This window comes from Lissotriton helveticus, chromosome 10, assembly GCF_964261635.1.
Source record: "Lissotriton helveticus chromosome 10, aLisHel1.1, whole genome shotgun sequence".
Lineage (NCBI taxonomy): Eukaryota > Metazoa > Chordata > Amphibia > Caudata > Salamandridae > Lissotriton > Lissotriton helveticus.
The window spans coordinates 884,085,989-884,113,779 of record NC_136071.1 but is presented as its reverse complement, the minus strand read 5'-3'; the positions used below and the strand labels follow the sequence as shown (position 1 = coordinate 884,113,779).

At 47.3% G+C, this 27,791-nt stretch overlaps 1 protein-coding gene across 1 annotated transcript in view; it reads left to right on the top strand.

Moving 5' to 3' along the window:
* Nucleotides 1-1,243: 1,243 nt before the first annotated feature.
* The window catches only part of LOC144784132 (uncharacterized), a 44,365-nt gene continuing 17,817 nt past the window's right edge, over nt 1,244-27,791 (top strand). The window contains exon 1 of the mRNA XM_078662814.1: nt 1,244-1,272. Within this exon, the coding sequence (XP_078518940.1) occupies nt 1,244-1,272 (29 nt within the window). The remainder of the gene's footprint in view (nt 1,273-27,791) is intronic.

Below are 27,791 nucleotides of genomic sequence, written 5' to 3'. Positions count from 1 at the left end.
AACCCAAGGTATGTTGACGCTTATTTACTTATTCCTTGTGTTGTGGGGGCGTTGGGAGGGGGCAAGGATGACTTTTTTGGTTGGGTTTACAAGGATTTAAACTAAAAATAGTTATCCTTGACCCAGGAGCTCTCACCGGAGCTCCTATGTAGCGGCCATCTTGCCTGGACAGAGGCAAAAGGGCTAAAAAGGACAAGCACTGTCTCAAAGTGTCGCACATGACATAGGCCCACTTGTCAGCCATTCCTGTTGTGTTGCACCTTTCATGTCTGTGATAATTGATGTGTTTGCTGCTCGAGCAGAAATACTACAGTGAGCTTACAAATAACCACTGTGGCTAGCAATTGGCCAAGTGACACGAGCAACACCTTTTTTTATCCAACAGCCCTTGGAATTCTGGGTTTTGAAGTTGTATTTTTCCCATTAAAAAGCATAGACATAAAGTCACATCATGAAAAATACTATTTGTTAAGAAGTAGACGCTGGCTAATGGTGCCAAACGTGGCATGGGTCCACTTGGCAGCGGTGAACAACAAACCAGGGATTTGACGAGAGGTCCTAGGTCATCCTTTGGGTTTGAACCTAGGCTAGGGGATGCAGGCAACCAGCACAGTGAACTATAAAACTACCAATTTACTATAGCATCACATAGGCTTTCTGAACACAAGGACACACTTCCTACAGAAAAGCGAAAGCCATTTACAGAGGGTACATTTTACATCAGATACATTTCGTGAGAATGTGCAGAGGTGACATTTTTCTCGCACCCCGCTTGGTAGTATAAATGGTCTTACCTGAGGAAGCTGTCCCTCACCCGGCCCCTGCAGGCATCCTCATGAGGCAGTAGTGGATAGCTGGATTCCACTACCGCCGGCCGAGAAGAGGGGGAGTTTCACGAGGGCAGACTCCTCTGAGCTCTCAAAGTTCGCTTTGTCTCAGCCTGTGTGGCCGTAACTCCTCCTGCGGGGGTGGCTTGTCGAAGTGCACTGTTTCAGGGATCCCCCCTCCTCCTCCTTTGTGCCAGACCCTTGGATTTCCTCCCCTCTGCCCAAATTATCTACCGCAACTGACGCAACAGAGTGCACAGGGTTTAAGGAAATGCTGCACTACACTAGGCATTTGCAGCATGTCTAATGCCTTGTCAGTGTGAGACGGGAGCTGAAATGAAGAGCGCTCCTCTCTCACATGTGCAGTTAGACCATTTTCGGGACTACTCCTGCTCTGGCCTGCGCTGTTCGTTGACATGCGCACTTTCACCTGTGTGAAGCACAGGTCAGAATTGTAAACAGACGAATTGTGAAAGCTGTCAATTCGTTTGCTTACATTCCTGTTGCCTGAACAGTGAGTTTCTTTTTTGTGTTGATGCGTAGTGGAGTGCTGCTCCGGTGCCCCTATGGACCAGCCGCCACTGCGAGGAACCGCTGTTTCTGGTTATAGCTTACGTACCCTGGTTCCTTGTCAGTAGGGTTTCCCTTGTTGTCCTTACACGCTTGGTGTGAAACATAGCATAATTAATTTACTCCTTGATTGTTTATATTTTAAAGAAATCAGAAAACATCCTCCCCCTCAGTTCTTTAAAGGTATAGAGCTATTACTAAGATCGAAGCACTACACACTTTATCTGAAATGAAGACTGTGGTGTCTGAAAATTCTGAACTCGTGTAAATAATTCTGGACTCGAGAAAAAAACTTCATCGTAACATGACGAATTTAGTATCAAAAGACCGAGAATGACGAGTACACCATGTACAAGCATTTTCAGCATATTCGAGTGACGATTTCACCTCGAAATCGTCATTTTCGTTCTGAACCCTTGGCTTCCATTTTATGCATGGCAGCCATTTTGTGAGTTGCCCTTTACATAGGCCTTAATCCAGCTAAATTCGATCCCAAAGGACACGTACACCTTAATCGACTTTCCTGTGACCTGTGCAAGTTGGAACAAATGCCCCAGGCCGAACCTGTTAGGTCAGTTCCTCTCCAGTGGCCGAACAAGATAGCATCAAGGCTCAACAAGCCATAAAACCTTCTTATCGCACACACACCCTGCCGAATCTTGCTCACATCTTTTCCTGCTCATTTCTCTCACTTGCTTTATGATGGGGAGGTGCCCGTTTCTATTAGGGGTCCACTGATATCTGATGGAAATACCGGACCTTGCCGGGCAATTTGTTTTGGGCTGGACGAAGTGAAATATGGACATGTCATCATGACTCTGCTTTTCCCTTGTAACGAAAAATGTTAATAGTATACTGTAAATTCAGGAATGTTTGCCTGAAGCTGAATATTTTGTATAAAAAGAGAAGCCTGGTTTTGTGAATTCGAGCAGTCTCCTGAGAATATACTTCCCGTGTGTTCTACTTCTAGGACACTTGTTACCTTGGTTCCAGCCAATAAAATCGATCCTTGACTTCACCTAGAAGACTCTGAGTTTCTGTGGTCTGAATCAGGAAGGACTCGAGGTCTCTGGGTGTACCCTGACACCGCTGGGTTGCCGGTTCTGTGCCGGTTCTTAAAAATTCAGTACCTCAGATTGGCGCCCAACGTTTGGGGCGATTCCAGCGGTACCAGCCCAGCCAGAGGTTCGTGAGGAGCTTTGTGTGAAAATTCTGGAGACGGCCAACCACTTCATCGACCCCTGCATGTCGACGTGGTCCGAAGGTCTTTGCTGCGAGGTTCCCCGCTTCCCGACAGCTACAAAGGACTGCTGCCCTGGCTATCGCCCTGATTTGGACCCTTGAAGTTTGGTAGAGCGAAACACTAAGACGAGTCTTCTGGTGACGTCATCGATATCTCAGTTAAGTATAAGTGGAGCGTCTCCCAGTCCTTAGTTGGTTTTGATTTGGAGCTTGCAAGCGCCAAAGTCGAAGGACTCGTGTATTCACGAGAAATATCGTAATCGATAATCCTTTGAAGTTTGGAGCTAGACTAGAGAGCGAAGATGCCTGGTCTTAGACTTGGAAATTTGTTTTGTCTTGCTTGTAATAATAGGGACTCCCTATTGGAGGACTCATGTCCGGTTCCTCCGGTTGGAACTCCAACTTACGAGTTATATGTGAAACATGGGGTAGGCCCCATCACATACAATGAAGTATGGATCAAATACACCAGAAAAGATGGTGTTTTAAAATGGCCCCAATATGGTAGCTTTGAGACCGAAATCTTAGATAACCTCGAAGTTAAACTCTTTAAAAAGAAAGCCCGGCCGGCGATGTTTGACTCTTTCCGCCTATGGCGTAAGGAGGCCAAACAGAAGGAAATTAAATTAGCGAAGAAAAATAAGAGAGAAGGGGAAATTTCGATAATACAAGCTGCTATGCAGTTTAAAGACAATGAAGAAGAACAGATGAGTGAGCAGTTGCACAGGCAACGTAAAATGGTAATAGATAAATGCTATCCAGTTTTGCCACCTCCTCAGCAAGATGCAGCAAAAGGGCTTGAAAAAGATCCCTTAATGTCGCATTTATTAAATTCGCCACCCCCCTATGCTCAAAATGCCACGGCACCTCCGCAACCTTTAGTTGCGCAACCTGTGATTGCTTTGCCTCTTGTTCCTCCACAGCACCCACCAGCTGTTCTTCAGCTGGCTCCTGCTCCTTCGGTGCAGCCTCCTCCAGGCCCACCGACTACATCTGCTTCACCTGTGCTTTCTACGATTTTGCCTAGTGTACTTTCTACTTCTCCTAATGCTCCCTCTACGATTTTGCCTAGTGCTCCTTCTATTTCTCCTGATGCTTCCTCTGCTATTGTCTCTGCCCCTGCCTTGTCTCACCCTGTTTTTCCACCCGTTCTCCCGTCAGTTTCCCCTTCCGTTCGACAGAGAATGGCCAACACTGTTACTAATATTTTCTCACCTCTTTTCGGGTCGCCTACTACGACCCCTAACATGGGACGAAGACAGTTGCGAAGTCAACTGCCTGACTATCAAGAGAGAGATTCACTGAATCGTTTAGCGCATAAATGGGTTATGGACACTGTAAAGTATGATGTAGAGTCAGTCATGGAAGTTTTCCGTCAATGGGAAGCACCGACGCAGAGATATGTTTTGAACAAATGTGTGTTTTTCTCTGTGAGGATTTGGAAGACAATGATCTAGAATACAACCCACAAGAGTTGTGTCGTGTGCGGTTCAATTTCGCAGAGGGCATGATTGTAGGTCACGATGTTAAAAGAGCGGTTGAGATATTGTTGTCATATCGGAGTAAGGGAGGCCCTTCTCAGTCGCTATTTGAGCATGGTAGGAAAAAGGCACGACAGTACCCTATGAGAGAGGTTCCTCCACAATGGAGAGAGGATGACACAACTGCTGTCCCACCAATTCTGCCACACTTTCAGCGTGTGTGGGTACATGTCCCATGGAGGCGAGCTGAAGTTTTAGCCCTTAAACAGACATTACCTGATCCCCGTAAAAATCCCGCAGGGTATTACAAAGAGTTGTCACAGACTGCAGGGTCATGTATCATGAATTTAGCCGATATCGATATGTTATTTGGGAATGTTGTTCCACAGCCTTTATGGGGTAAGATTTGTCATACAGATCATGATCAGGAATTAGGTGACTCATGGGCTAATATTGCTGCTGCAGATGCCCGACAAGTTGGTGGTGCTAAGCCTGGGCCTTTAGTAGCTGAACTTCCTGGTAAAATAATTGATTACATGAAAACGATAATGCCTGCAGTACGTGTAAATTGGGATAAGTTGTCTGCATGTAAGCAGAAGAAAGATGAGACAGTGTCAGATTTCTTCACCAGGTTTGAAGAAACATTTGTCGACCACAGTGGTCAAGATATGAGCACAGAAGGTGGTCAGCGTTTGTTCGTCGATAAATTCGTGCACAATTTGCTTCCAGAGTTGTGTAAAAAGTTAAAAGATTCAGAGAGTTCTTGGGCAGTTTCCTCCTCAGCACAGATATTGGCCACTGCACAATACTACGAAAATAGAGACAAAGACGAGAAAGATAGAGCAGAAAAGAAAACTAAAGAGTTGAAAACAAAGGTTTTGTTAAAGCAAGCATATCCGCCACGTGGTGGTGGTGGTCAAAATAATAGTGGTCAGAGTAACTATCAGAATAATTATCAGCAGCCTCAACAGTATCAGAGGAACTCGCAAAGAGTCGAGTATACTCAGCCACGTGTCCCTATAGGCCCCAATCAGTGTTCATATTGCAAGGAAGAGGGTCATTTCAAGTATAGTTGTCCTATTTTATTACGGCGTGCAAATTGTGCTTCTGGTGTGAGAGGTAGAGGTGTTCAGCAAGCGTCTAGAGGTAGAGGACGTGGAAATTTCCCCCAGAACACACAGTCTCTTCCACCTCAAAATTCGATGAATAGGTTTGATCAGCAGAATAACGCATCTGGTAGGACAGCTCAGTACTATGGTGATGATTACTATGCAGAAGATGAGCATTGGGAAGGTAATGATTGCTAGGACAGCCATAGACAAAGAGAGGGAGTTGTTTCAGTTCCAGTAGATCTGAGTGGACCTTACGTTGAGGTGATTACATCAGGTGTGTCAGAGCCTTTTCTGTTGGATACTGGTGCTACAAAGAGTTCTATTATGCACTCCAAACTCCCTGGCGCACCTTTGTCTGGCGAAATGAATGTATCTGTAGGTTTTTCTGGCGCCCCAGTTAGAAATCCGATTTCTGACCCTTTGTCCCTTTCTGTTGGACCTTGTGAATTCGAAGCACCCCTTATTCTGACAACAGGTTGTGTTGAAAACTTGTTAGGATTAGATCTGTTAAAAAGGTTGTATGCGACTTTGTACTGTTCTCCTTCTGGAGTACAACTTACTTTAGGTAAGAAAGTGGTTTCTCCAATGTATTTGTCAAGGGATAAACTTCCAGCAGAATTGTCGCTTCTTCCAGATATTCTTTGGGCTACTGGTCCTAATGATGTAGGTCTTTTGGAAATACCACCATATGTTGTAACATTGAAAGCCAATGTTAAAATGCCACAAATTCCCCAATACAAAATTTCTAGTGAAGGTGAAAAAGCTTTGCTAGCGATCGTTTATGATCTAATTGAAAAAGATGTGATCGAAGAGACAAGAGGCAACGTTTGCAATAGTCCTGTTCTGCCTGTTTTAAAACGAGTTGATCCCTCTCTGCCACCTGTGTACAGATTCGTGATTGATCTTAGAGAGGTCAATAAAATAGTTCTGCCACAATTTACAGTTGTCCCCGACATTACTACAATATTGACTATGATTCCAGCTTCTGCCACTTGGTTTTCGGTGATTGACTTGAAGAATGCTTTCTTCAGCATCCCGATTGCTGAGGAAAGCAGGGATATTTTTTCCTTCATGTTAGAAGCGGCTGTCTCTAGTTGGCAGAGGTATACACTTCTGAGAAATAGGGACACACCTTTTCTAGTCAGGGCAAGGGGATCACACACTTAGATAACCCCTGCTCACCCCCTTGGTAGCTTGGCAAAGCAGACAGGCTTATCTCAGAGGCAGTGCGTTAAGCATTTATGACCACATACAGTAATAAAGTGAATACACTACAAATGGACACGACACAGTAGTATTATAAAAATAAGGATTTTTATATAAGGCTTAGCACAAGACCAATAACGACAAAAATATACCACAATCTTAATAAATACTCTTGGAAGGAAAAATAATAGTTCAAGCGTAGTTTATTCTTAGCACAAAGACTTTAGTATCAAAAGCAACTCTTCTTCTCTAAAACACAGTTCTTGGCAACAATGTAACCCACACGGGAGTCACACGACGTCGAGGCAAAGTTAATCCAAAGGTTCGGCGTCGACCGCGAGGAGCGCTACGTCGAGCCCGGAGTCGCACAGACCCCCACAACACAGTACCTTGGAAAAGTGAAGCACTCGATGATCAGCGGCGTCGAGATGTCCGGCGTCGCGTCTTCGGCGTCGATCGGGCCTCGGAGTCGGGGCGATCTGCAGCGGCGTCGACCGAAGTCAGGCGGGAGCAGCGCTCACGAGGTGAAGCAGGATACGGCGTCGTCGATGTCGATGTTGCAAGAGTGAGCAGCGCTCACGGCGTCGAGAGGGCTCGAAGTCGATGCGATCAGCAGCGGTGCCGACACGAGGTCACTTGGAGCTGGAGCCGAACTCGCTACTCACTGGCGTTGTTGCTGGCGTCGATCGGGCCCGGCGGCCGGCGTCGAGGAAGCGGGACACTGGAGCCGTTACTCACGATGTCGAGCTGGATTCGGCGGCGTCCGTCGGCGTCGAGATTGCTGGATTCTTTCAGAGGTGCTGGATTCACAATTTCCAGCAAACAGCACTTTAAGCAGATGAAGTCCTTTAGCCCTGTGACTTCAACAGGAGACTGGCACTCTTCCAGCCCTTGGAGATTTTCTTAGCAAAGATTGAGAGTACACACACAGTTCCTCTCTCCTGGTTCCTTGGCAAAAATAAAGAAGCAATGCAGGATTCCCCCAACAAACAGCACTCTGGCAGAAGGGGTAGGCAGTCCTTAGATCAGCAGGCTTCTTGTCCTTGGTTCAGGTTTCCTTGTCAGAAGTGATCTAAATTCTTGGTTCAGGGGTCCTTCTTTTATACCCCTTTTTGGCTTTGATCCCTTTGTCCATGCAGGGGAATTTCCCCCCATCTTGGGTTTGTTGTGGGTGTTGCCAGGCCGAAGCACCTGGCCTATTCACTGTGCAGGGCAGAGTCTTCAGCCGCCCAGCAGGAGCAGAGCCAGCATTGTCACTGGCAGGGGCAGGGCCATCAGTTGCCCGGCAGGAGGTGGGCCAGGAAAGTCCCAGGCAGGCACAGAGTCATCAGCCGCCCGGCAGGGGGTAGGAGCTAGCATTGTATCAGGCAGGGCAGGCTATCAGGAGCTACTCTTCCCCTACTCTCAATGCAAATGTCCCACTCACCCCACACTGACTCATTCAGACCTCTGGAGTCACCCAGCTCCTGTCACACGCACACCAGAACCAGCAAAGACCGGTAGACAGTTAGACAAGAAAATAGCTACTTTCTAAAAGTGCTATTTTCAAACACAGAGTCCAAAAACCATCCACCCAAACGGATGCGTTATTAAACCCTGAGTTCAGGGATACCAAACTCGACATTGCACCATGCTCCCCGAGCCCGCTAGGATTATAGCATTAATAATCCTGGCAGCCCATTCTAACTGATGGAGAGCAGGTAACCTTACAATAGTGAAAAACGAATATGGCTGTAATTCACTATTAGGACATGCCAACCTTGTCAGGCTTGTCCTACCTTATGCTTACAATGCACCCTGCCCTTGGGCCTACCATAGGGGTGACTAACATGAAGTTAAGGGAAGGTTTAGGGACTGGCAAGTAGGTGTACTTGCGCAGTCTGCGTGACAGTACCAGACTGCACGTGGTCTAGCAATGGTAGACCTTCAGACATACTTTTACTAGGCCGCTCTTGTGGGTGGCACAACACGTGCTGCAGGCCCACTAGCAGCATTTGTATTTACAAGCCCTGGCACTCCTGGTGCACTCTACTAGGGACTGACAGTAAACCAAATAAGCCAAACATGGAATTCAATCAATACAGCAATTTCACATAGGGAGCACTTGCACTGTGGCACTGATCAGCAGTGGCACAGTGCCCAAAGCATTTACCAGCAAAAACATCGTAAACAGAAAAAATGGAGGAGAGACTCATGCCAATGATGCCAGGTCTAACACGTGTCCCCTCCAGCTGAAATGTGGGGAGAACTACCCTTACCCTAGGGAGTCCTCATCACTAAGGCGGAAAAATCTGGACAGACCATCAGCATTGGCGTGATCTGTGCCAGGGCGGTGTTCCACCGTGAAGTCCATCCCCTGTAGGGAAATGGACCACCTCAACATCTTTGGATTCTCACCCCTCATCTGCATCAACCATCTGAGGGGCCTGTGGTCTGTCTGAACCCGGAAGTGAGTCCCAAACAGGTAGGGTCTTAGCTTCTTCAGCGCCCAGACCACAGCAAATGCTTCTCTCTCTATCGCACTCCACCTCTGTTCCCTGGGAAGTAACCTCCTACTGATGAAGGCTACAGGTAAGTCTCGGCCCTCTTCATTCACCTGAGCTAGAACAGCCCCCACGCCATGCTCTGAAGCGTCCGTCTGGACAACAAATTCTTTAGAAAAGTCGGGTGCCTGGAGTATGGGTGCTGTGCACATTGCAGTTTTCAGGGTGTCAAAGGCCGTCTGACAGGCGTCAGTCCAGATCACAAGTCGTGGCTGCTTCCTGGAAGTCAGCGAAGTCAAGGGGTGCACAATGTTACCATAATCCTTGACGAACCTCCTGTAGTAACCCGTGAGACCCAAGAAGGCTCTCACCTGAGTCTGGGTTTTGGGTGGTGCCCATGCCAGGATGGTATCAATCTTGGGTTGCAGGGAGGCCACCTTGCCACTCCCTACTTGGTGCCCCAAGTACACCACTGAACCCTGCCCAATCTGGCACTTACTGGCTTTGATTGTGAGGCCTGCTCTGCGCAGGGCCAACAACACTTCCTGGAGGTGGTGCAAGTGTTCCTCCCAGCTGGCGCTGAACACTGCGATGTCGTCCAGGTAGGCGGCACTGAAATCTTCCAGTCCAGCCAAGACCTGGTTGACCAACCTCTGGAAGGTGGCAGGGGCATTCTTCATCCCAAAGGGCATCACCCGGAACTGGTAGTGCCCATCTGGTGTGGAGAATGCTGACCTCTCTTTTGCCCCATCAGTCAAGGCGATCTGCCAGTACCCAGACGTTAGGTCAAACGTACTAAGGTACCGGGCAGCCCCTAACCGATCTATGAGCTCATCAGCTCTGGGGATGGGGTGCGCGTCAGTCTTGGTGACTGAATTGAGTCCTCGGTAATCCACACAGAACCGAAGTTCCGGTGAAGCACCAGGCGCTGCAGCCTTTGGGACCAAGACCACTGGGCTGGCCCAAGGACTGCTAGAGGACTCAACCACCCCTAAGGCAAACATTTTGGAGACCTCCTCCTTGATGTATGCTCTGACCTTGTCAGTCACTCTGTAAGGACACACCACTGAGTGACACCAGGAATCAAGGAGAACAGATCAGGGAATTGTCCCAACAGTTGGCGACAATCCTGCTGCTGCTCAGGGGTCAGTGTGTCAGAGAGGACAACACCATCCACTGACCCATCTTGCTCTTTTGCATACAGGAGGTCAGGAAGAGGCTCACTCTCCTCCTCCATTCCAGCATCTGTAGCTAGGAGCATGCCCACTTCGGACCTTTCTAAGTGGGGCTTTAAACGGTTGACATGCAGGACCCGCAAGGGGTTCCTGGGAGACTTCAAGTCCACCATGTAGGTGACATCGCTCTTTTTCTCCACAACCTCAAATGGTCCAGTCCACCTGTCCTTGAGCGCACAAGGTTCCACAGGGGACATGACCCAAACTTTCTGACCAGGCTGAAGCTCTACCAGAGTGGCCTTCTGGTCGTACCACCGCTTTATCTCCTCCTGGCTGGCCTCCAGATTTGCCTGAGCAAGATCTCTGAAGCGCCTAGTCTGGTTCCTAAAGGCCAGCATGTAACTGTATACATCCTGGGGAGGTTTCCTGGGAGATTGCTCCCAGCCTTCTTTGACCAGACTCAAAGGTCCTCTTACCGGGTGACCATACAAGAGCTCAAAGGGGCTGAACCCGAGAGACTTTTGAGGCACCTCACGGTAAGCAAACAACAGGCATGGCAAGAGGACGTCCCATTTACGCCTCATTGGTTCTTCAAGACCCATAATCATGCCTTTAAGGGTACGGTTGAATCTTTCAACCAACCCATTACCTTGAGGGTGGTAAGGAATGGTGAACTTGTAAGTTACCCCACACTCCTTCCACAAAGACTTCATATAGTTGGAAATGAAGTTGGTGCCCCGGTCTGACACCACCTCTCTGGGGAACCCCATTCTGGGGAAAACACCCATCAGTGCCTGTCCCACCACGGGGCCGTCACTGTTCTGAGAGGGATGGCTTCCGGGTACCGTGTGGCATGGTCCACCAAGACCAGGATGAACCTGTTGCCCAGGGCTGTCTTGGGGTCCAGGGGCCCAACAATGTCAATCCCCACCCGGTCAAAGGGGGTACTGACCACGGGAAAAGGTTGGAGAGGAGCCTTCTGCTTCCGCCCGCTTTTCCCACTTGCCTGGCAAGTTTGACAGGTCTTGCAATGGATATCTGTATCCCTTCTCATCTGAGGCCAATAAAAATGGGTGACAAGCCTGTCATAGGTCTTGTCCTGCCCCAGATGTCCAGCTAAAGGAACGTCATGAGCCAAACCCAGTAGGAAGGCTCTGAAGCGCTGGGGTACCACCAGCACACGGGCTGACCCAGGCTCAGCAGTCTTAGGCTCGCTATACAGGAGGTCGTTCTCCCAGTAAACAAAATGTGACCCTGACTGATCACCTGAGGTTTGGGCTGAGGCCTGCTGCCTCATACCCACAAGAGAAGGGCACACTTTCTGTTCTGCACAGAATTCTTCCCTGGAGGGACCACCATCCTGCTGCCAGTGGGTCAGCTCGGGCAGGTCTCCCAGTTCAGCAACTTGTTCACCTGTGGGTTCCAGGGCATACCCCTCAAGGTCTGCCTCCTCCTGGACCACGGGAACTACGGGGGACGGTTTCCCGCGCCCCCTGCCTCTTCTCTTCACAGCTGGGTCCTGGGCCATACTTTCAGGCTCCAGAACCCCATCAACACCCTTACTTGCTGTCATGGATCGAGTGGTTGCACACACCCACTCTGGCACACCCAACATTTTCAAATGTGTCTCCCTCTCCACCTTAGCCCAAGGGGAGTCTCCTAAATCATTGCCTAGGAGACAATCAACAGGCATGGCGGGCCTTACAGCAACTTGAAGAGTACCTGAAACTCCCCCCCATTCAAAGGAAACTTGAGCTACCTCACACTCTCTCTGGGAGTTGTCAGCAGCTATCACAGGGTAGAATGCGTGGGGAACAACCTGCTCTCTGGACACCAAGTGACACTTGACAGCTGTCACACTCGCTCCGGTGTCTCTGAGAGCTTCCACTCTATGGCCATTAATGGTCACCCACTGCCTATATTTCTTAGTGTTACTAGGCAGCAGGGGTGGAGGGACCAATTTCATGTCTCCTAGAGAGACCAGGGACATCTCTGCGGGACCCTCCCCACCATGGGCAATCATCTCCTCCCCTCCCAGGGCTACACTCGCCAACTGACGGGGGGCAGCACGTGGTGGTGCACTGGGTGGTGCACTAGAGTTCTTCAAGGGACACTGGGGATCATAAAACCGGTGTCCTACCTGCTTACAAGCGAAGCAGGTCATTGGGCCCCTACGAACAGGTCTACCTGTCGGGGCCTCTGATTTCTTCTCTGGGGGAGGCTGGGAACCCTTCCTTTGGTTCCCTTGGGGATTACTTTGGGGCCCTTTCTGGAACTCCCTCTGTTTACCCTTGTCTCCCCCACTCTTCTGCTGGGGACCCTGCCCACCTTTGGCTGAGTCTCCCACTGGACCCTTGTGGACCCTGGTACTGACCCAGCGGTCCGCTTCCTCAGCAAGTTTTCTAGGGTTAGATATCTTGCTATCAATAAGGTGCTGGCGCAGCTCTGGAAAACAGTTATTAGACAAGTGCTCCCAAGCAAACAAATCATAAAGAGCATCATAGCTTTCCACTTTGCTGCCCTTTACCCAACCATCCATGGCTCTGCAAAAATATGACACATATTCCACCCACGTGGTACCAGGCAATTTCTTACATTCTCTAAAGGCCTGTCTGTACTTTTCTGGGGTTAGGCCATACCTTAACATTAAAGCATCTTTCATATGAGCATAAGACATCCTATCCTCAACAGGCATGTCTAACAGGGTATCTCTTCCCTCATTCACAAAGCGACCCCACAACCCCGCTCCCCAATCCTTCTCAGGGACCCGGTGGGCCAACAATGCTAACTCATATGCTTTAAACCATTGACCAATATCCTCATTCTTCTGAAAATCTTTGATCACATCTTTGGGAAAATAAAACCTACTTTCTGCAGGCACAGATGGGATGCTGCCACCAGAGGGATTCAATTCTAACTTTTTAGCTTCGAGCTCCAACTCCCTCAACTTGGTATCACACTCAGAAGCTAACTTCTCTCTTTCAAACTCTAACCTTTTGATCTCCATATCAGCTTCTCTCCTGCCCCTTGCATTGTCTATTTCCAACTGCCCATTTATCTTAAGTTTTGCCATTTCCATGTTGTATGCTCGCTCCTTCGCCCTTTCTTCTCTTTCTTCAGGGGAAAGACCTTTGGAGGAAACACTGCTGCCAGGAGAGGATGCGGGCCCATTCACTGGCACTTCCTCCTCCCTTTCCCCTGTCGGTACCACCACCGGATCAGAGGAATCTCTGGCCTCTAACCAGGCCTGCAATGCTTTGAGATAATCTGGCCTCCTTGAAATGCCTGTGGTAGGAACTTGCAACTGCTTGCAAAAGGATTTCAGCTTCTTTAACGGATAGTCGTTCATCTTACTCCTATCAAATTCCTCCACAACAACAGGTGTAGTGCCTCCAGCATTACTCATGGTCAAAACTGGCAGTTTCAAAAATCAAGCTCCAGGAAATTTGGAGAACAAAAATAGAATATCCAACCAAGTAGATTGTGAATGCGCTATGGTCTGCTTTCACTATGTAGCGTACACTAATCACTGCACATGCAAAGTTCAAATCCCACCGCTGCCACCAATGTTAGAAGCGGCTGTCTCTAGTTGGCAGAGGTATACACTTCTGACAAATAGGGACACACCTTTTCTAGTCAGGGCAAGGGGATAACACACTTAGATAACCCCTGCTCACCCCCTTGGTAGCTTGGCAAAGCAGACAGGCTTATCTCAGAGGCAGTGCGTTAAGCATTTATGACCACATACAGTAATAAAGTGAATACACTACAAATGGACACGACACAGTAGTATTATAAAAATAAGGATTTTTATATAAGGCTTAGCACAAGACCAAATAACGACAAAAATATACCACAATCTTAATAAATACTCTTGGAAGGAAAAATAATAGTTCAAGCGTAGTTTCTTCTTAGAACAAAGTCTTTAGTATCAAAAGCAACTCTTCTTCTCTAAAACACAGTTCTTGGCAACAATGTAACCCACACGGGAGTCACACGACGTCGAGGCAAAGTTAATCCAAAGGTTCGGCGTCGACCGCGAGGAGCGCTACGTCGAGCCCGGAGTCGCACAGACCCCCACAACACAGTACCTTGGAAAAGTAAAGCACTCGATGATCAGCGGCGTCGAGATGTCCGGCGTCGCGTCTTCGGCGTCGATCGGGCCTCGGAGTCGGGGCGATCTGCAGCGGCGTCGACCAAAGTCAGGCGGGAGCAGCGCTCACGAGGTGAAGCAGGATACGGCGTCGTCGATGTCGATGTTGCAAGAGTGAGCAGCGCTCACGGCGTCGAGAGGGCTCTAAGTCGATGCGATCAGCAGCGGTGCCGACACGAGGTCACTTGGAGCTGGAGCCGAACTCACTACTCACTGGCGTTGTTGCTGGCGTCGATCGGGCCCGGCGTCCAGCATCGAGGAAGCGGGACACTGGAGCCGTTACTCACGATGTCGAGCTGGATTCGGCGGCGTCCATCGGCGTCGAGATTGCTGGATTCTTTCAGAGGTGCTGGATTCACAATTTCCAGCAAACAGCACTTTAAGCAGATGAAGTCCTTTAGCCCTGTGACTTCAACAGGAGACTGGCACTCTTCCAGCCCTTGGAGATTTTCTTAGCAAAGATTGAGAGTACACACACAGTTCGTCTCTCCTGGTTCCTTGGCAAAAATAAAGAAGCAATGCAGGATTCCCCCAACAAACAGCACTCTGGCAGAAGGGGTAGGCAGTCCTTAGATCAGCAGGCTTCTTGTCCTTGGTTCAGGTTTCCTTGTCAGAAGTGATCTAAATTCTTGGTTCAGGGGTCCTTCTTTTATACCCCTTTTTGGCTTTGATCCCTTTGTCCATGCAGGGGAATTTCCCCCCATCTTGGGTTTGTTGTGGGTGTTGCCAGGCCGAAGCACCTGGCCTATTCACTGTGCAGGGCAGAGTCTTCAGCCGCCCAGCAGGAGCGGAGCCAGCATTGTCACTGGCAGGGGCAGGGCCATCAGTTGCCCGGCAGGAGGTGGGCCAGGAAAGTCCCAGGCAGGCACAGAGTCATCAGCCGCCCGGCAGGGGGGCGGAGCCAGCATTGTATCAGGCAGGGCAGGCTATCAGGAGCTACTCTTCCCCTACTCTCAATGCAAATGTCCCACTCACCCCACACTGACTCATTCAGACCTCTGGAGCCACCCAGCTCCTGTCACACGCACACCAGAACCAGCAGAGACCGGTAGACAGTTAGACAAGAAAATAGCTACTTTCTAAAAGTGCTATTTTCAAACACAGAGTCCAAAAACCATCCACCCAAACGGATGCGTTATTAAACCCTGAGTTCAGGGATACCAAACTTGACATTGCACCATGCTCCCCGAGCCCGCTAGGATTATAGCATTAATAATCCTGGCAGCCCATTCTAACTGATGGAGAGCAGGTAACCTTACAATAGTGAAAAACGAATATGGCTGTAATTCACTATTAGGACATGCCAACCTTGTCAGGCTTGTCCTACCTTATGCTTACAATGCACCCTGCCCTTGGGCCTACCATAGGGGTGACTAACATGAAGTTAAGGGAAGGTTTAGGGACTGGCAAGTAGGTGTACTTGCGCAGTCTGCGTGACAGTACCAGACTGCACGTGGTCTAGCAATGGTAGACCTTCAGACATACTTTTACTAGGCCGCTCTTGTGGGTGGCACAACACGTGCTGCAGGCCCACTAGCAGCATTTGTATTTACAAGCCCTGGCACTCCTGGTGCACTCTACTAGGGACTGACAGTAAACCAAATAAGCCAAACATGGAATTCAATCAATACAGCAATTTCACATAGGGAGCACTTGCACTGTGGCACTGATCAGCAGTGGCACAGTGCCCAAAGCATTTACCAGCAAAAACATCGTAAACAGAGGAGGCAAACAGAAAAAATGGAGGAGAGACTCATGCCAATGATGCCAGGTCTAACAATTCAGTTTAGGAGGACGAAGCTTCCGCTTTAAATGCGCTCCTCAGGGCTACTGTGAAAGTCCATCAATATATAGTCAAGCTCTAAAAACACAGCTTGACACGATTGTTTTACCTGAAGGTGCTACCCTTATTCAGTATGTGGATGACTTGCTCGTTGCTGCAGATACTGAGGAAATATGTAAGAAAGCCACGTTGTCATTGTTGCGTCATTTGTGTGAGTTGCACCACAAAGTGTCTCTTTCCAAACTACAATATTGTCGACAAGAAGTGACCTACTTAGGTCACCTCTTATCGAAGGAGGGAAGGAAACTGACCCCAGAAAGAATTCAGGCAATAGCGAAATTGAGTGTGCCAAGAACACAGAGAGAAGTGCGTGCTTTCTTGGGCATTACATCGTACTGTAGACAATGGGTACCAAATTTTTCGTTATTAGCCAAACCTTTGGTGGCATTAACGTGTAAAGATACACCCAATCCCATTCCTTGGTCTGAAGAGTGTCAGAAAAGTTTTTCTGAATTACGCACAGCATTATGTTCGGCTCCTGTGTTAGGTACCCCCAACTACAGTAAGCCCTTTACATTGTATGTCCATGAGAAGGAAGGTTGTGCATTGTCAGTTTTGACTCAGTTGTTTGGGGGAATCAGCGTCCATGTGCATATTTTTCGTCGACTTTGGATCCAGTAGCTAGAGCATTGCCAAGTTGTTTAAGACCCACAGCGGCAGCAGCTGTTTCTATTCGACAGTCTGCTGGTCTGGTAATGAACAATACACTAGTCGTGATGGTCCCACATGCAGTAGAAACGTTGTTAAATAGAACCAAGACACAGCACTTAACTAGTGCTCGATTGTCAGGTTACGAATTAACATTGTTAGCGAGTTATGTGCACATAAAAAGATGCAGCACATTAAACCCAGCTACGTTGTTACCAATTGTAGAGGAATTAGATGCTTCAGGACAGCATGATTGTTTTCTTAGAACAGAAGAAGAAACGAAAGGGAGAATAGATCTTAGGGACACTCCTCTCACTGAATGTGATGGTACATTGTGGGTGGATGGTTCATGCTTCAAGCTCCCGAATGGTGACACGACTGCAGCATATGCTGTCACGACTTTGCATACAATTGTTGAAGCTGCACGTATTCCACATAATTCAGCTCAAGCAGCAGAATTGATCGCACTTACGAGAGCATGTGTGTTGTCTAAAGGAATGAAAGTGACTATCTATACCGACAGCCAGTATGCATTTGGTGTGGCTCACAGTTTTGGGCGATTGTGGAGAGAACGTGGGTTCCTGACTTCGCATGGAGCTAAGATTCAGCATGGTCAGTTGGTGAATGAGCTTCTTGAATCACTGACCATGCCTCTGCAAGTGGCGATTGTGAAATGTAGTGCTCACAAGAAGGTGACTGATGATGTTGGTCGTGGAAATGCATTTGCTGATGAAATAGCGAAAGAAACTGCAAGGAATATGATGAGCCGAATGCATGTTGCAGGCCCTGCAAGATGGGTTGGTGATGTTGGAATGTGTGAAGACACGATAGAGAGTGTGAAGTCCATTCAAGCTGAAGCCACAGAGAAAGAGTTGAGCACGTGGAGAGAAAGTACGGGTAGAATGGATGCAAATGGTTGTTGGGTTGAATTGTCAGAGCATCAGAGATGGTTGTTACCCGATGCATATGTGCTTGCAGTGGTTACAATGGCTCATGGAATGGCTCATATCAGTGTGAAAGGGATTTGCAAGTTGTTGGCTCCAGTATGGCAGAATTCAGGGATTCCCAAGTGTGCAGAGAATGTCGTCAAGAATTGCATGGTGTGTCTGAAACACAATCCTGGTAGGGGAACCCCAACTCCAGCTGGTCATTTTGCACCTCCTACGTACCCGTTCGAGGTTTTGCAGCTAGATTTCATTCACATGGAGAGGTGCAACAATTGAAAATACGTACTCGTTGTTGTTTGTGCCTTCTCAAGATGGATAGAAGCATACCCCCTAAAAGACAATACTGCCTTATCCACAGCCAAAGCCCTTGTGAAAGAGTACTTCCCCAGGTTTGGAATGCCTAGAATGGTCTGGAGTGATAACGGAAGTGAATTTGTGGGTCGTGTGATGAAGAGAGTGTGTGAAGGGCTAGGTATCCAGCAGAAGTTCACCGCTGCAAATCACCCCCAATCAGCTGGATTAGTAGAATGCTACAACGGCACTTTAAAACTTAAATTGGCCAAAATTCAAGCGAGCACGGGTCTTAAATGGCCTGATGCTCTACCCTTAGCACTCCTGTCCACCAGAATGACTGTGCATTCACGAGTGAAACTTAGTCCCTATGAAATCGCTTTTGGTCACCCAGCTAACATATGGGGAGTGCCTAGGCCCACTAAATTCAGTGAACTGGAACACCCTGTTTTGCTTGACTATCTGTATGAATTGACGGCTAAATTGCGTGTTTTGCATCAACAGGTTCACGTCACCCTGCCTCCGGTCTCTGAGACTCCAGGACATCGGATCGACCCTGGATCCTGGGTCTTGGTCAAGAATTTCCAGAGAACAAAGAACGACCAGCCCAGGTGGACCAGACCGCACCTCGTCCTTCTTTCCACAAGATCGGCAGTACGAGTGGAAGGGAAGGCCAACTGGATTCACGGAATCCATTGTAAACGGATCCCTCTGCCTCTGCCATACGACCAGTGGGTCCAGAAGGGTGTCGCTGACTCAGAAACAAACACCGTGCCACGTTTCCTACCTTTCAGTGATGCACGTGTAAAAGGAACTAACTCTGAACGTGAAAGTGAGGACAAGAAGCTGTGCCACCATCAAAGCGATTGAACACTTTGGAGCCTGAACTTTTGTTCCAGGATCAGACAGTACCAGGAAAGAAACGCTATAATTTGAGGCCGAGACCTATGGACTAATAAAAAAAATTTCCCTTCAAGTGCTATTTTTGAAAGTGCAGCTCTCCCATCTGAAAACTTGCTTATTTTTGTTTTTTCGAACCGCCATCCGGGTTCCGCTGCTAGGGCCGCGATTGCTTAAAGTCTTTGGGGTGCAGCTGACGACGTTAGGTCGGCAGTTCTGGTTGGTCTAAGGGAGTTGCCCTGGACTGACAGAGGCATTTCTTAGCAGAATCAACCTCCCGTCGCGGGCAGCACTTTAGAGAGGATGGAGTTTTCCAAGATGGAGAGACCTGCCAAAAGAGTGAACTTTAAAACAAGGATCTGTAAAACCATGACAAGGAAAAGCTTTTTGATATTGTGCATTTGTATGTTATTCAGTGTGATGATATTTTTAATAAGTTATGTTTTGTTCTCTTTTCGTGTAACCTTTGCACCCACTGCATCGCCCATACCTCCTCCTACTGTTTCCTCTCACTCTTTTCAACCCCTTCCTGAACACGAATCAGCTAGGAGATTAGAGTTCATTAATAATTCCTTTGTTCAGCTTTTGCACCAACACCAACTAGTAATGAACACAACTAACTGTTGGGTGTGTGGTCTTATGCCTCACACAACGGATAAAGGTACCCCTTATCTGGTCCTGCCATTCAGTCACAATGGTTCTGTGTGGGCATATAGGACAATGTTCATATATGCACACGAAATCTACCCCCTACGTTCTGTAACAGACAATCCGAGAAATAGTGCTCTAGTTAAGGGTATAGTAGACATGATTAAGGAAGGTATTTCTTACGAGACTATCCCGAGAGATGAGACACTAGTATACATAGGATGGAACTTAACCGGATATGGAGCTACTCTGAGTGAGAAACAGCAAGCTAAGAGATCTTCCCCGATTTGGATTGTACCCCATAAGGGTCATCTATGTCTGCAAGGTAATGGCACGAATCCCAGAGCTCAGTTAGGGAAGAGTATCTGCACTAAAACGTATGTTTTTGCAGCCCAGACTTCCCCTTTGTTCTTAGCAGCTAAGGGTACCTATTTCATCTGCCATGATAGAGCCTATACATGGTTGCCCCCTGACTTTTCGGGCTCATGTTTTGTTTCATTCCTGTTGCCTCCCACCTACACAGCAGCGGCAGATTACCACAAGACAAGGGTAGTTAGAGGTGTCTTGAGCGAAGAAGACACTGCAGGTCAAGAATTTGGGGACTTTGCAAAGGGTTTTCTGCCGTTCTGGGGATCCATGGCTAACAGCAGGAACATAAGGCAATTGACAAGGGTGGTTGAATCCACCGTGATTGAAACTGCTGGTGCCCTTAGCAACTTGACTGCTGAGCTCCAGTCGGATCGACTTATGACCCTTCAGAACAGGGTTGCACTAGATGTCATACTTGCAGACCGAGGTGGGGTATGTAGATTGATCCAATCGAGCTGCTGTGTTTTCATCCCAGATAACGCTCCAACAGTGTACCAGGCCATCTCTAAACTGCATAAGATTTCCGAATCTATTCATGTAGATAAAGGAGATTGGTCGTTGATGGGATGGTTCTGGGAACTGGTATCCGCCTGGGGATGGAAAATTCTCATGGTCATTGGGATGGTCTTAGCCATTCTTTTCCTGTTCTGTCTGTGCGTACAGTGTGCACCTGCAATATGTAGCCTCTGTGTTACATCATGTGTAAGGAAGCCTGTATCAAGAGACGAACTAAGTACTAGAATGATGTTACAGCAACATCTCAATGACTTTAGGAATATAGATCTGGACTCAGATTAGCACGAGGATAGATTAATTGCCTATGTAAGGGCAAAAGGAGGGTTTGTGGTTCTGAAAATTCTGAACTCGTGTAAATAATTCTGGACTCGAGAAAAAAACTTCATCGTAACATGACGAATTTAGTATCAAAAGACCGAGAATGACGAGTACACCATGTGCAAGCATTTTCAGCATATTCGAGTGACGATTTCACCTCGAAATCGTCATTTTCGTTCTGAACCCTTGGCTTCCATTTTATGCATGGCAGCCATTTTGTGAGTTGCCCTTTACATAGGCCTTAATCCAGCTAAATTCGATCCCAAAGGACACGTACACCTTAATCGACTTTCCTGTGACCTGTGCAAGTTGGAACCAATGCCCCAGGCCGAACCTGTTAGGTCAGTTCCTCTCCAGTGGCCGAACAAGATAGCATCAAGGCTCAACAAGCCATAAAACCTTCTTATCGCACACACACCCTGCCAAATCTTGCTCACATCTTTTCCTGCTCATTTCTCTCACTTGCTTTATGATGGGGAGGTGCCCGTTTCTATTAGGGGTCCACTGATATCTGATGGAAATACCGGACCTTGCCGGGCAATTTGTTTTGGGCTGGACGAAGTGAAATATGGACATGTCATCATGACTCTGCTTTTCCCTTGTAACGAAAAACGTTAATAGTATACTGTAAATTCAGGAATGTTTGCCTGAAGCTGAATATTTTGTATAAAAAGAAAAGCCTGGTTTTGTGAATTCGAGCAGTCTCCTGAGAATATACTTCCCGTGTGTTGTACTTCTAGGACACTTGTTACCTTGGTTGCAGCCAATAAAATCGATCCTTGACTTCACCTAGAAGACTCTGAGTTTCTGTGGTCTGAATCAGGAAGGACTCGAGGTCTCTGGGTGTACCCTGACACCGCTGGGTTGCCGGTTCTGTGCCGGTTCTTAAAAACCCAGTACCTCAAGACCTTTGATGTTGCAATTGTAGGAGCGAGATTTATTCATGCTTTTCAGATAAACACAGCTTGATAACAGAATGATACTATCCTTAGAGATCACTATACCTTAAGACCTAGAAGTCGCAAATTGTCTACAATGTTCAACACATTATTAGCTGTTATGTAGAGTGAGACTAGATGTTATTTTCGCTATTTTAAATGAATTTTCTTTTTAGAGGTCTGAACAAATAATTCCCCCAAAACTTTGTACAAGTAAAAGCTGTTTTTCAGCACTACACTTTTTCGCTGGTAATATTTAGTACAGCTTAAAAAATAATTTGGCACTGGACTGATTAATTGTTCAATGTCATGAAATTTAATTTGAGCTTTTATATGGATTATTGTTGTGTAATTATATTGCTTGTAAGGCTTATTAGATTTTAGGATTATGTGTCCAAAGCTTTTGTATGTTTAAGTGTGATTTTAAAATATGAATTATTTCGTTTAGATTAATACTTGAAAATAAACTACTATATTACATCACCTAATTCACCAGCCACAGCTTTTTGTGTTGTCCTTCTTACTTAAATTGATTTTTCTTTTTCTTTCCACACTATCTTTCTGTACCTCTTCTCTTTACATGTTCTCAGTATTTAGAGACTGATGGAACAATCCCATACAGGCTGGCCCGAGGAACAAAGCCTGCCTTCCAGGGTGTTCCCCAGGCCTCCATAGAGCTTGTGTTTCAACACTTTACTGATTCAGTTTGTGAATCATACCGAATGGCTAATTTGGAATGTAACAATATGATTCATAGCAAATAGTGATTCCCAAATTGTGATTCAGAATTCATAGCAATTTGCAATTCAGTATTCTGGAGCTTCACACATCTGGCTCAAGGTGCTTTGCATCGATTTTTAACAAAAAGGATACTACCTTTAAATAATGCTTAAACAACAAACTGTCTAGACTCGGTCAATTAGATTTCGTGTGAATTGCATTATTGGCATTTCTGCTGCATGCAAGGAAAAAGACTTAGACCTGGTCATAGGCACCACAGCTGTGGAGGCCTAACCTCCACCACCGAGACATTCTCTCACTAAAGCTGACAGCACAATTGCTCTACATTACAGGGGTGTCTGGAGAATGCTAGGGGAATGGTGTTGGTGACATACATCAACAGGGCAGCGCGGTCGCCACCATACTGATGTCCATTATCAGCCTGGCAGCCAGCAGAGTGGCCAGGCAGGTCCAATACTTAGTTGAGATGTGAGGGGTTCCCTCCTTGGTACCACATGAATACATAGTATCTTTCAACAGTTCCCTGGGATTGTACATTGTCAAGAGATATTTGCACACCCCAGCAAATAATATAAGAGAGCAACGGATCCTTCTCCCCCTCCCCATGTTAAGGAAATGCCCCAGGAGTCCCACTTCAATGTTGTAATATCTCATTCACTAACACCAGGCTGAGGAAAGTATTTAACATACTTTTGCATTTAGAAAGGAAGGGGTCATTAGTGTAAAAGGGCAGTAAGCCCTGCCTAGTATGCCGAAAAAGCATTAATCATCATTATGGGACTAAACTAAATCCAAACTCTCAGTCCTATAACTAGGTATATTTATATGTGGACGGACCCAGTGTACAGACGCAGTTAACTCACCAAAAGGCATTTATTAATTGGAAAAACACACTTCTATATCTTGATGTAGGCTTGCTAAATCCCATAGTACTTTACTGAAGCTAAGGAAGCCTTGTGACTTTGACAGTCCATGCAATGGCTGAGCTTTGTTGGCAGGTTTAAGACATTAACAGACTAGCCGCTCATCAGGCTACACGGTGACAGACAATTGGTCGAGGCTGATTAATGAAGGGGAATAGCCCTCTTTAGCTGTAGCCCTGGGAGAAGGCCTGCTTATACCCCTCCCCTTAAGTAAAATAACTTCAAAACCCTATGACATTCACTACTACCTTAATGTAAGCTGTGTGAATGTGTTACTATATGAAAAATATCGAGACTGTGTGATGTATGAGTAGAGTACTATGTCAGAATACATTACATGTCACCCAGGATGGTGATTACCTGCATCTTGTATTTTAGGCATTATTCATTAATTGTCATTGACTAGCTCCTGGAGCCTGCACTTCAGAACCCTTGTCTGGGCTGTAATAGACATTCATCCAGAGACTTGCCTGGGAACAGTGTAGCGACTGAAACCAGTTTAGCTGCCTAGACTGCATAGTTTATGATCTGCCCAGCAACAGCTCAGTCATATTGGGAAAATCTGATGTTGGACAAAAATACTGTGGTTTAAAATATAGTATATTAAAATATCATGGTGTTTAATACAGTTTGAATTAATATCAAACGTTTATGTTTACTATTAAAGTTTTGTATTTAAATTTATTTTCAATTTTTGAGGTATGGGGTTTTTATGCTTTTTTTCTCTTTTCATGTTTATTTATGGGTTATGGTTGTGTTTTAAATGTAATTCATTTATAATTTTTGGGATGTGACTTTTTGGGGGAGTTCTTGTTTTTAATATGTATTTCTGATTATTTTGTGTAAATAATGATGCTCATTCTTGAATTTGAGTTCTATGTTTTGGGATTTAATATATATTTCATATTATGTATTGTTTATAGAGTTTGTAGGGATCAGGGGGGGAGTGATTTAATGTAATTATTTTCTATTTATTTTGGGGTTGAAGTGTAATGGGGTTCTGAGTCAAAAATCAGTGGTTATATTTTTATGGTAAGCTTGACTTATATTCAGCTTTACCTTTCAGGGAGTCATTTATTTTGAGGTTTGTGTTCCTTTTTAGGTCTCGCCTGTCGATGCGCATGCGCATCGAGCTTGCGAGACTATTGGGGCTTAAACAGTCTTTAACCAAGTTGCAAGGAATCGTGGCGATTCCTTGCAGTGCCCGTGAAATACAAGCTTAATGCGCATGTGCATTGAGCTTAAAAGCGCGTGCACATGCCCCCAGCCGCCTGCTTGCATGTATTTTCCCTCAGCCGCACTCCTCCCACACCCCCGCTCCGCCCCCTCCCCTGCCTGCCGTGTCGCGTTTCTTCAGTTATCTTAGCCGCACTCCAGGCCCCTGCTGCTTTCACACCCTCATGCCGCTCACCCCCTCCCCTGCCCGCCGTTTCGCATTCATCCCCCCTCCCCTTCTCTGCCTTCCCTCCATTCACCCCAGCGCGACTTCTCCTCCCCCCTAATTACATGCCTGCTGTTTACTTCTTTCACGGCAGCTCTCTCGCACATCAAAGGCTGCCCCCCACGCCTCGCAACAGACTTCGTTGGCCCCGAGGCAACCAGTTCTGAAACACACCAACTTAGAGCTTGACTTGTACTGACCCTGCACCCCAGCAGACATGCAAGCATCAGACATCCACAAGCATCAGACATATATATTCACCCACTCTGCTTCAGTCACCCACTTACACAAATCGCGCCGATACCCCCGAGCAGCAGTGCCCGCAATACCGAGCGTTCTGTTATGCCACATCTCTCAGCTTACAGATACCTTCGCTCTTTCTTTTCTTTTCCTCTCAACGTTTCTGCCTCTTTCACTCTCTCCTCCAACTCTCTCCCCCCTCTCCATTTACTTAAACAAATCTCGCAGATACCCCAAGCAGCAGTGCCCGCACTACCAAGCGTTCTGTTATGCCACATCTCTCAGCTTACAGATCCCTTCGCTCTTTCTTTTCCTTTTCACGTTTCTGCAAATCGTTCTGTTATGCCACATCTCTCAGCTTACAGATCCCTTCGCTCTTTCTTTTCCTCTCAACATTTCTGCCTCTTTCACTCTCTCTTACAACTCTCTCCCCCCTCTCCATTTACTTACACAAATCTCGCAGATACCACAAGCAGCAGTGCCCGCACTACCAAGCCTTCTGTTATGCCACATCTCTCAGCTTACATATTCCTTCGCTCTTTCTTTTACTCTCCACGTTTCTGCCTCTTTCACTCTCTCTTCCAACTCTCTCCCCCTCTCCATTTACTTACACAAATCTCGCAGATACCCCAAGCAGCAGTGCCCGCACTACCAAGCCTTCTGTTATGCCACATCTCTCAGCTTACAGATTCCTTCGCTCTTTCTTTTACTCTCCACGTTTCTGCCTCTTTCACTCTCTCTTCCAACTCTCTCCCTCCATCTCCATTTACTTACACAAATCTTGGTGAGGGACAGGCAGCAACAGTGCAAGCTTCCCTCACACACAGAGCAGGTACAGCACAGGCAGCAACAGTGCAAGCTTCCATCACACACGGAGCAGGTACAGCACAGGCAACAGCAATGCAAGCTTCCCTCAAACACGGAGCAGGTACAGCACAGGCAGCAACAGTGCAAGCTTCCCTCACACACAGAGCAGGTACAGCACAGGCAACAGCAGTGCAAGCTTCCCTTACACATGGAACAGGTACAGCACCGACAGCAGCAGTGCAAGCTTCCCTCACACACGGAGCAGGTACAGCACAGGCAGCAGCAGTGCAAGCTTCCCTCACACATAGATCAGGTACAGCACAGGCGGCAGCAGTGCAAGCTTCCCTCACACACAGAGCAGGTACAGCACAGGCAGCTACAGTGCAAGCTTCCCTCACACACGGAGCAGGTACAGCACAGGCAGCAACAGTGCAAGCTTCCCTTACACACAGAGCAGGTACAGCACAGGCAGCAACAGTGCAAGCTTCCCTCACACACAGAGCAGGTACAGCACAGGCAGCTACAGTGCAAGCTTCCCTCACACACGGAGCAGATACAGCACAGGCAGCAACAGTGCAAGCTTCCCTCACACACAGAGCAGGTACAGCACAGGCAGCAACAGTGCAAGCTTCCATCACACACGGAGCAGGTACAGCACAGGCAACAGCAGTGCAAGCTTCCCTTACACATGGAACAGGTACAGCACCGACAGCAGCAGTGCAAGCTTCCCTCACACACGGAGCAGGTACAGCACAGGCAGCTCTGAACAATGTGCCTGACCTTATTGCAAGGTGAACTATCCCTTTCTTTCTATAAATTGAGATAAGCCTAGTAGTGGATGTGTTAGCTCCTACTACTAGTTTCAGTGTCTATTGTCACATTTACTTTGAACTATACATTCCTAAAGCCATGTGTGTGTGTGCCCATTAATCCCTGGTGCTGTACTTCACTGTCCCTCAACCCTTTTCTAGTGAAAAAAGGGGGAGGGGGATTGGCAACGCCTCACGGGAGCAACCACCATGGAGGATGTGTCAAACTGGTACTCGCTTGACTCCCCACTGTATCATCATCAGCAGTTGCCAACCGTAAAAGTAAAGGGGATCAAAAAATTGTGCTAAAGAAAACAAAACTCCGTGTAGTGATGTGAATGACCCAACTACGTGATAGGGCCTACCCTCCCGCAGATACCCCAAGCAGCAGTGCCCGCACTACCAAGCGTTCTGTTATGCCACATCTCTCAGGTTACAGATCCCTTCGCTCTTTCTATTCCTCTCCACGTTTCTGCAAATTTCACTCTCTTCCAACTCTCTCCCTCCCTCTCCAATTACTTACACAAATCTAGCCGATACCCCGAGCAGCAGTGCCCGCACTAGCGAGCGTTCTGTTATGCCACATCTCTCAGGTTACAGATCCCTTCTCTCTTTCTATTCCTCTCTACTTTTCTGCCTCTTTCACTCTCTCTTCCAACTCTCTCCCTCCATCTCCATTTACTTACACAAATCTTGGTGATACCCCGAGCAGCAGTGCCCACAATACCGAGCGTTCTGTTATGCCACATCTCGCAGCTTACAGATCCCTTCTCTCTTTCTATTCCTCTCCACGTTTCTGCCTCTTTCACTCTCTCTTCCAACTCTCTCCCTCCCTCTCCAATTACTTACACAAATCTCGCCGATACCCCGAGCAGCAGTGCCCGCACTAGCGAGCGTTCTGTTATGCCACATCTTTCAGCTTACAGATCCCTTCTCTCTTTCTATTCCTCTCCACGTTTCTGCCTCTTTCACTCTCTCTTCCAACTCTCTCCCTCCCTCTCCAATTACTTACACAAATCTCGCCGATACCCCGAGCAGCAGTGCCCGCACTAGCGAGCGTTCTGTTATGCCACATCTCTCAGCTTACAGATCCCTTCTCTCTTTCTATTCCTCTCCACGTTTCTGCCTCTTTCACTCTCTCTTCCAACTCTCTCCCCCCTCTC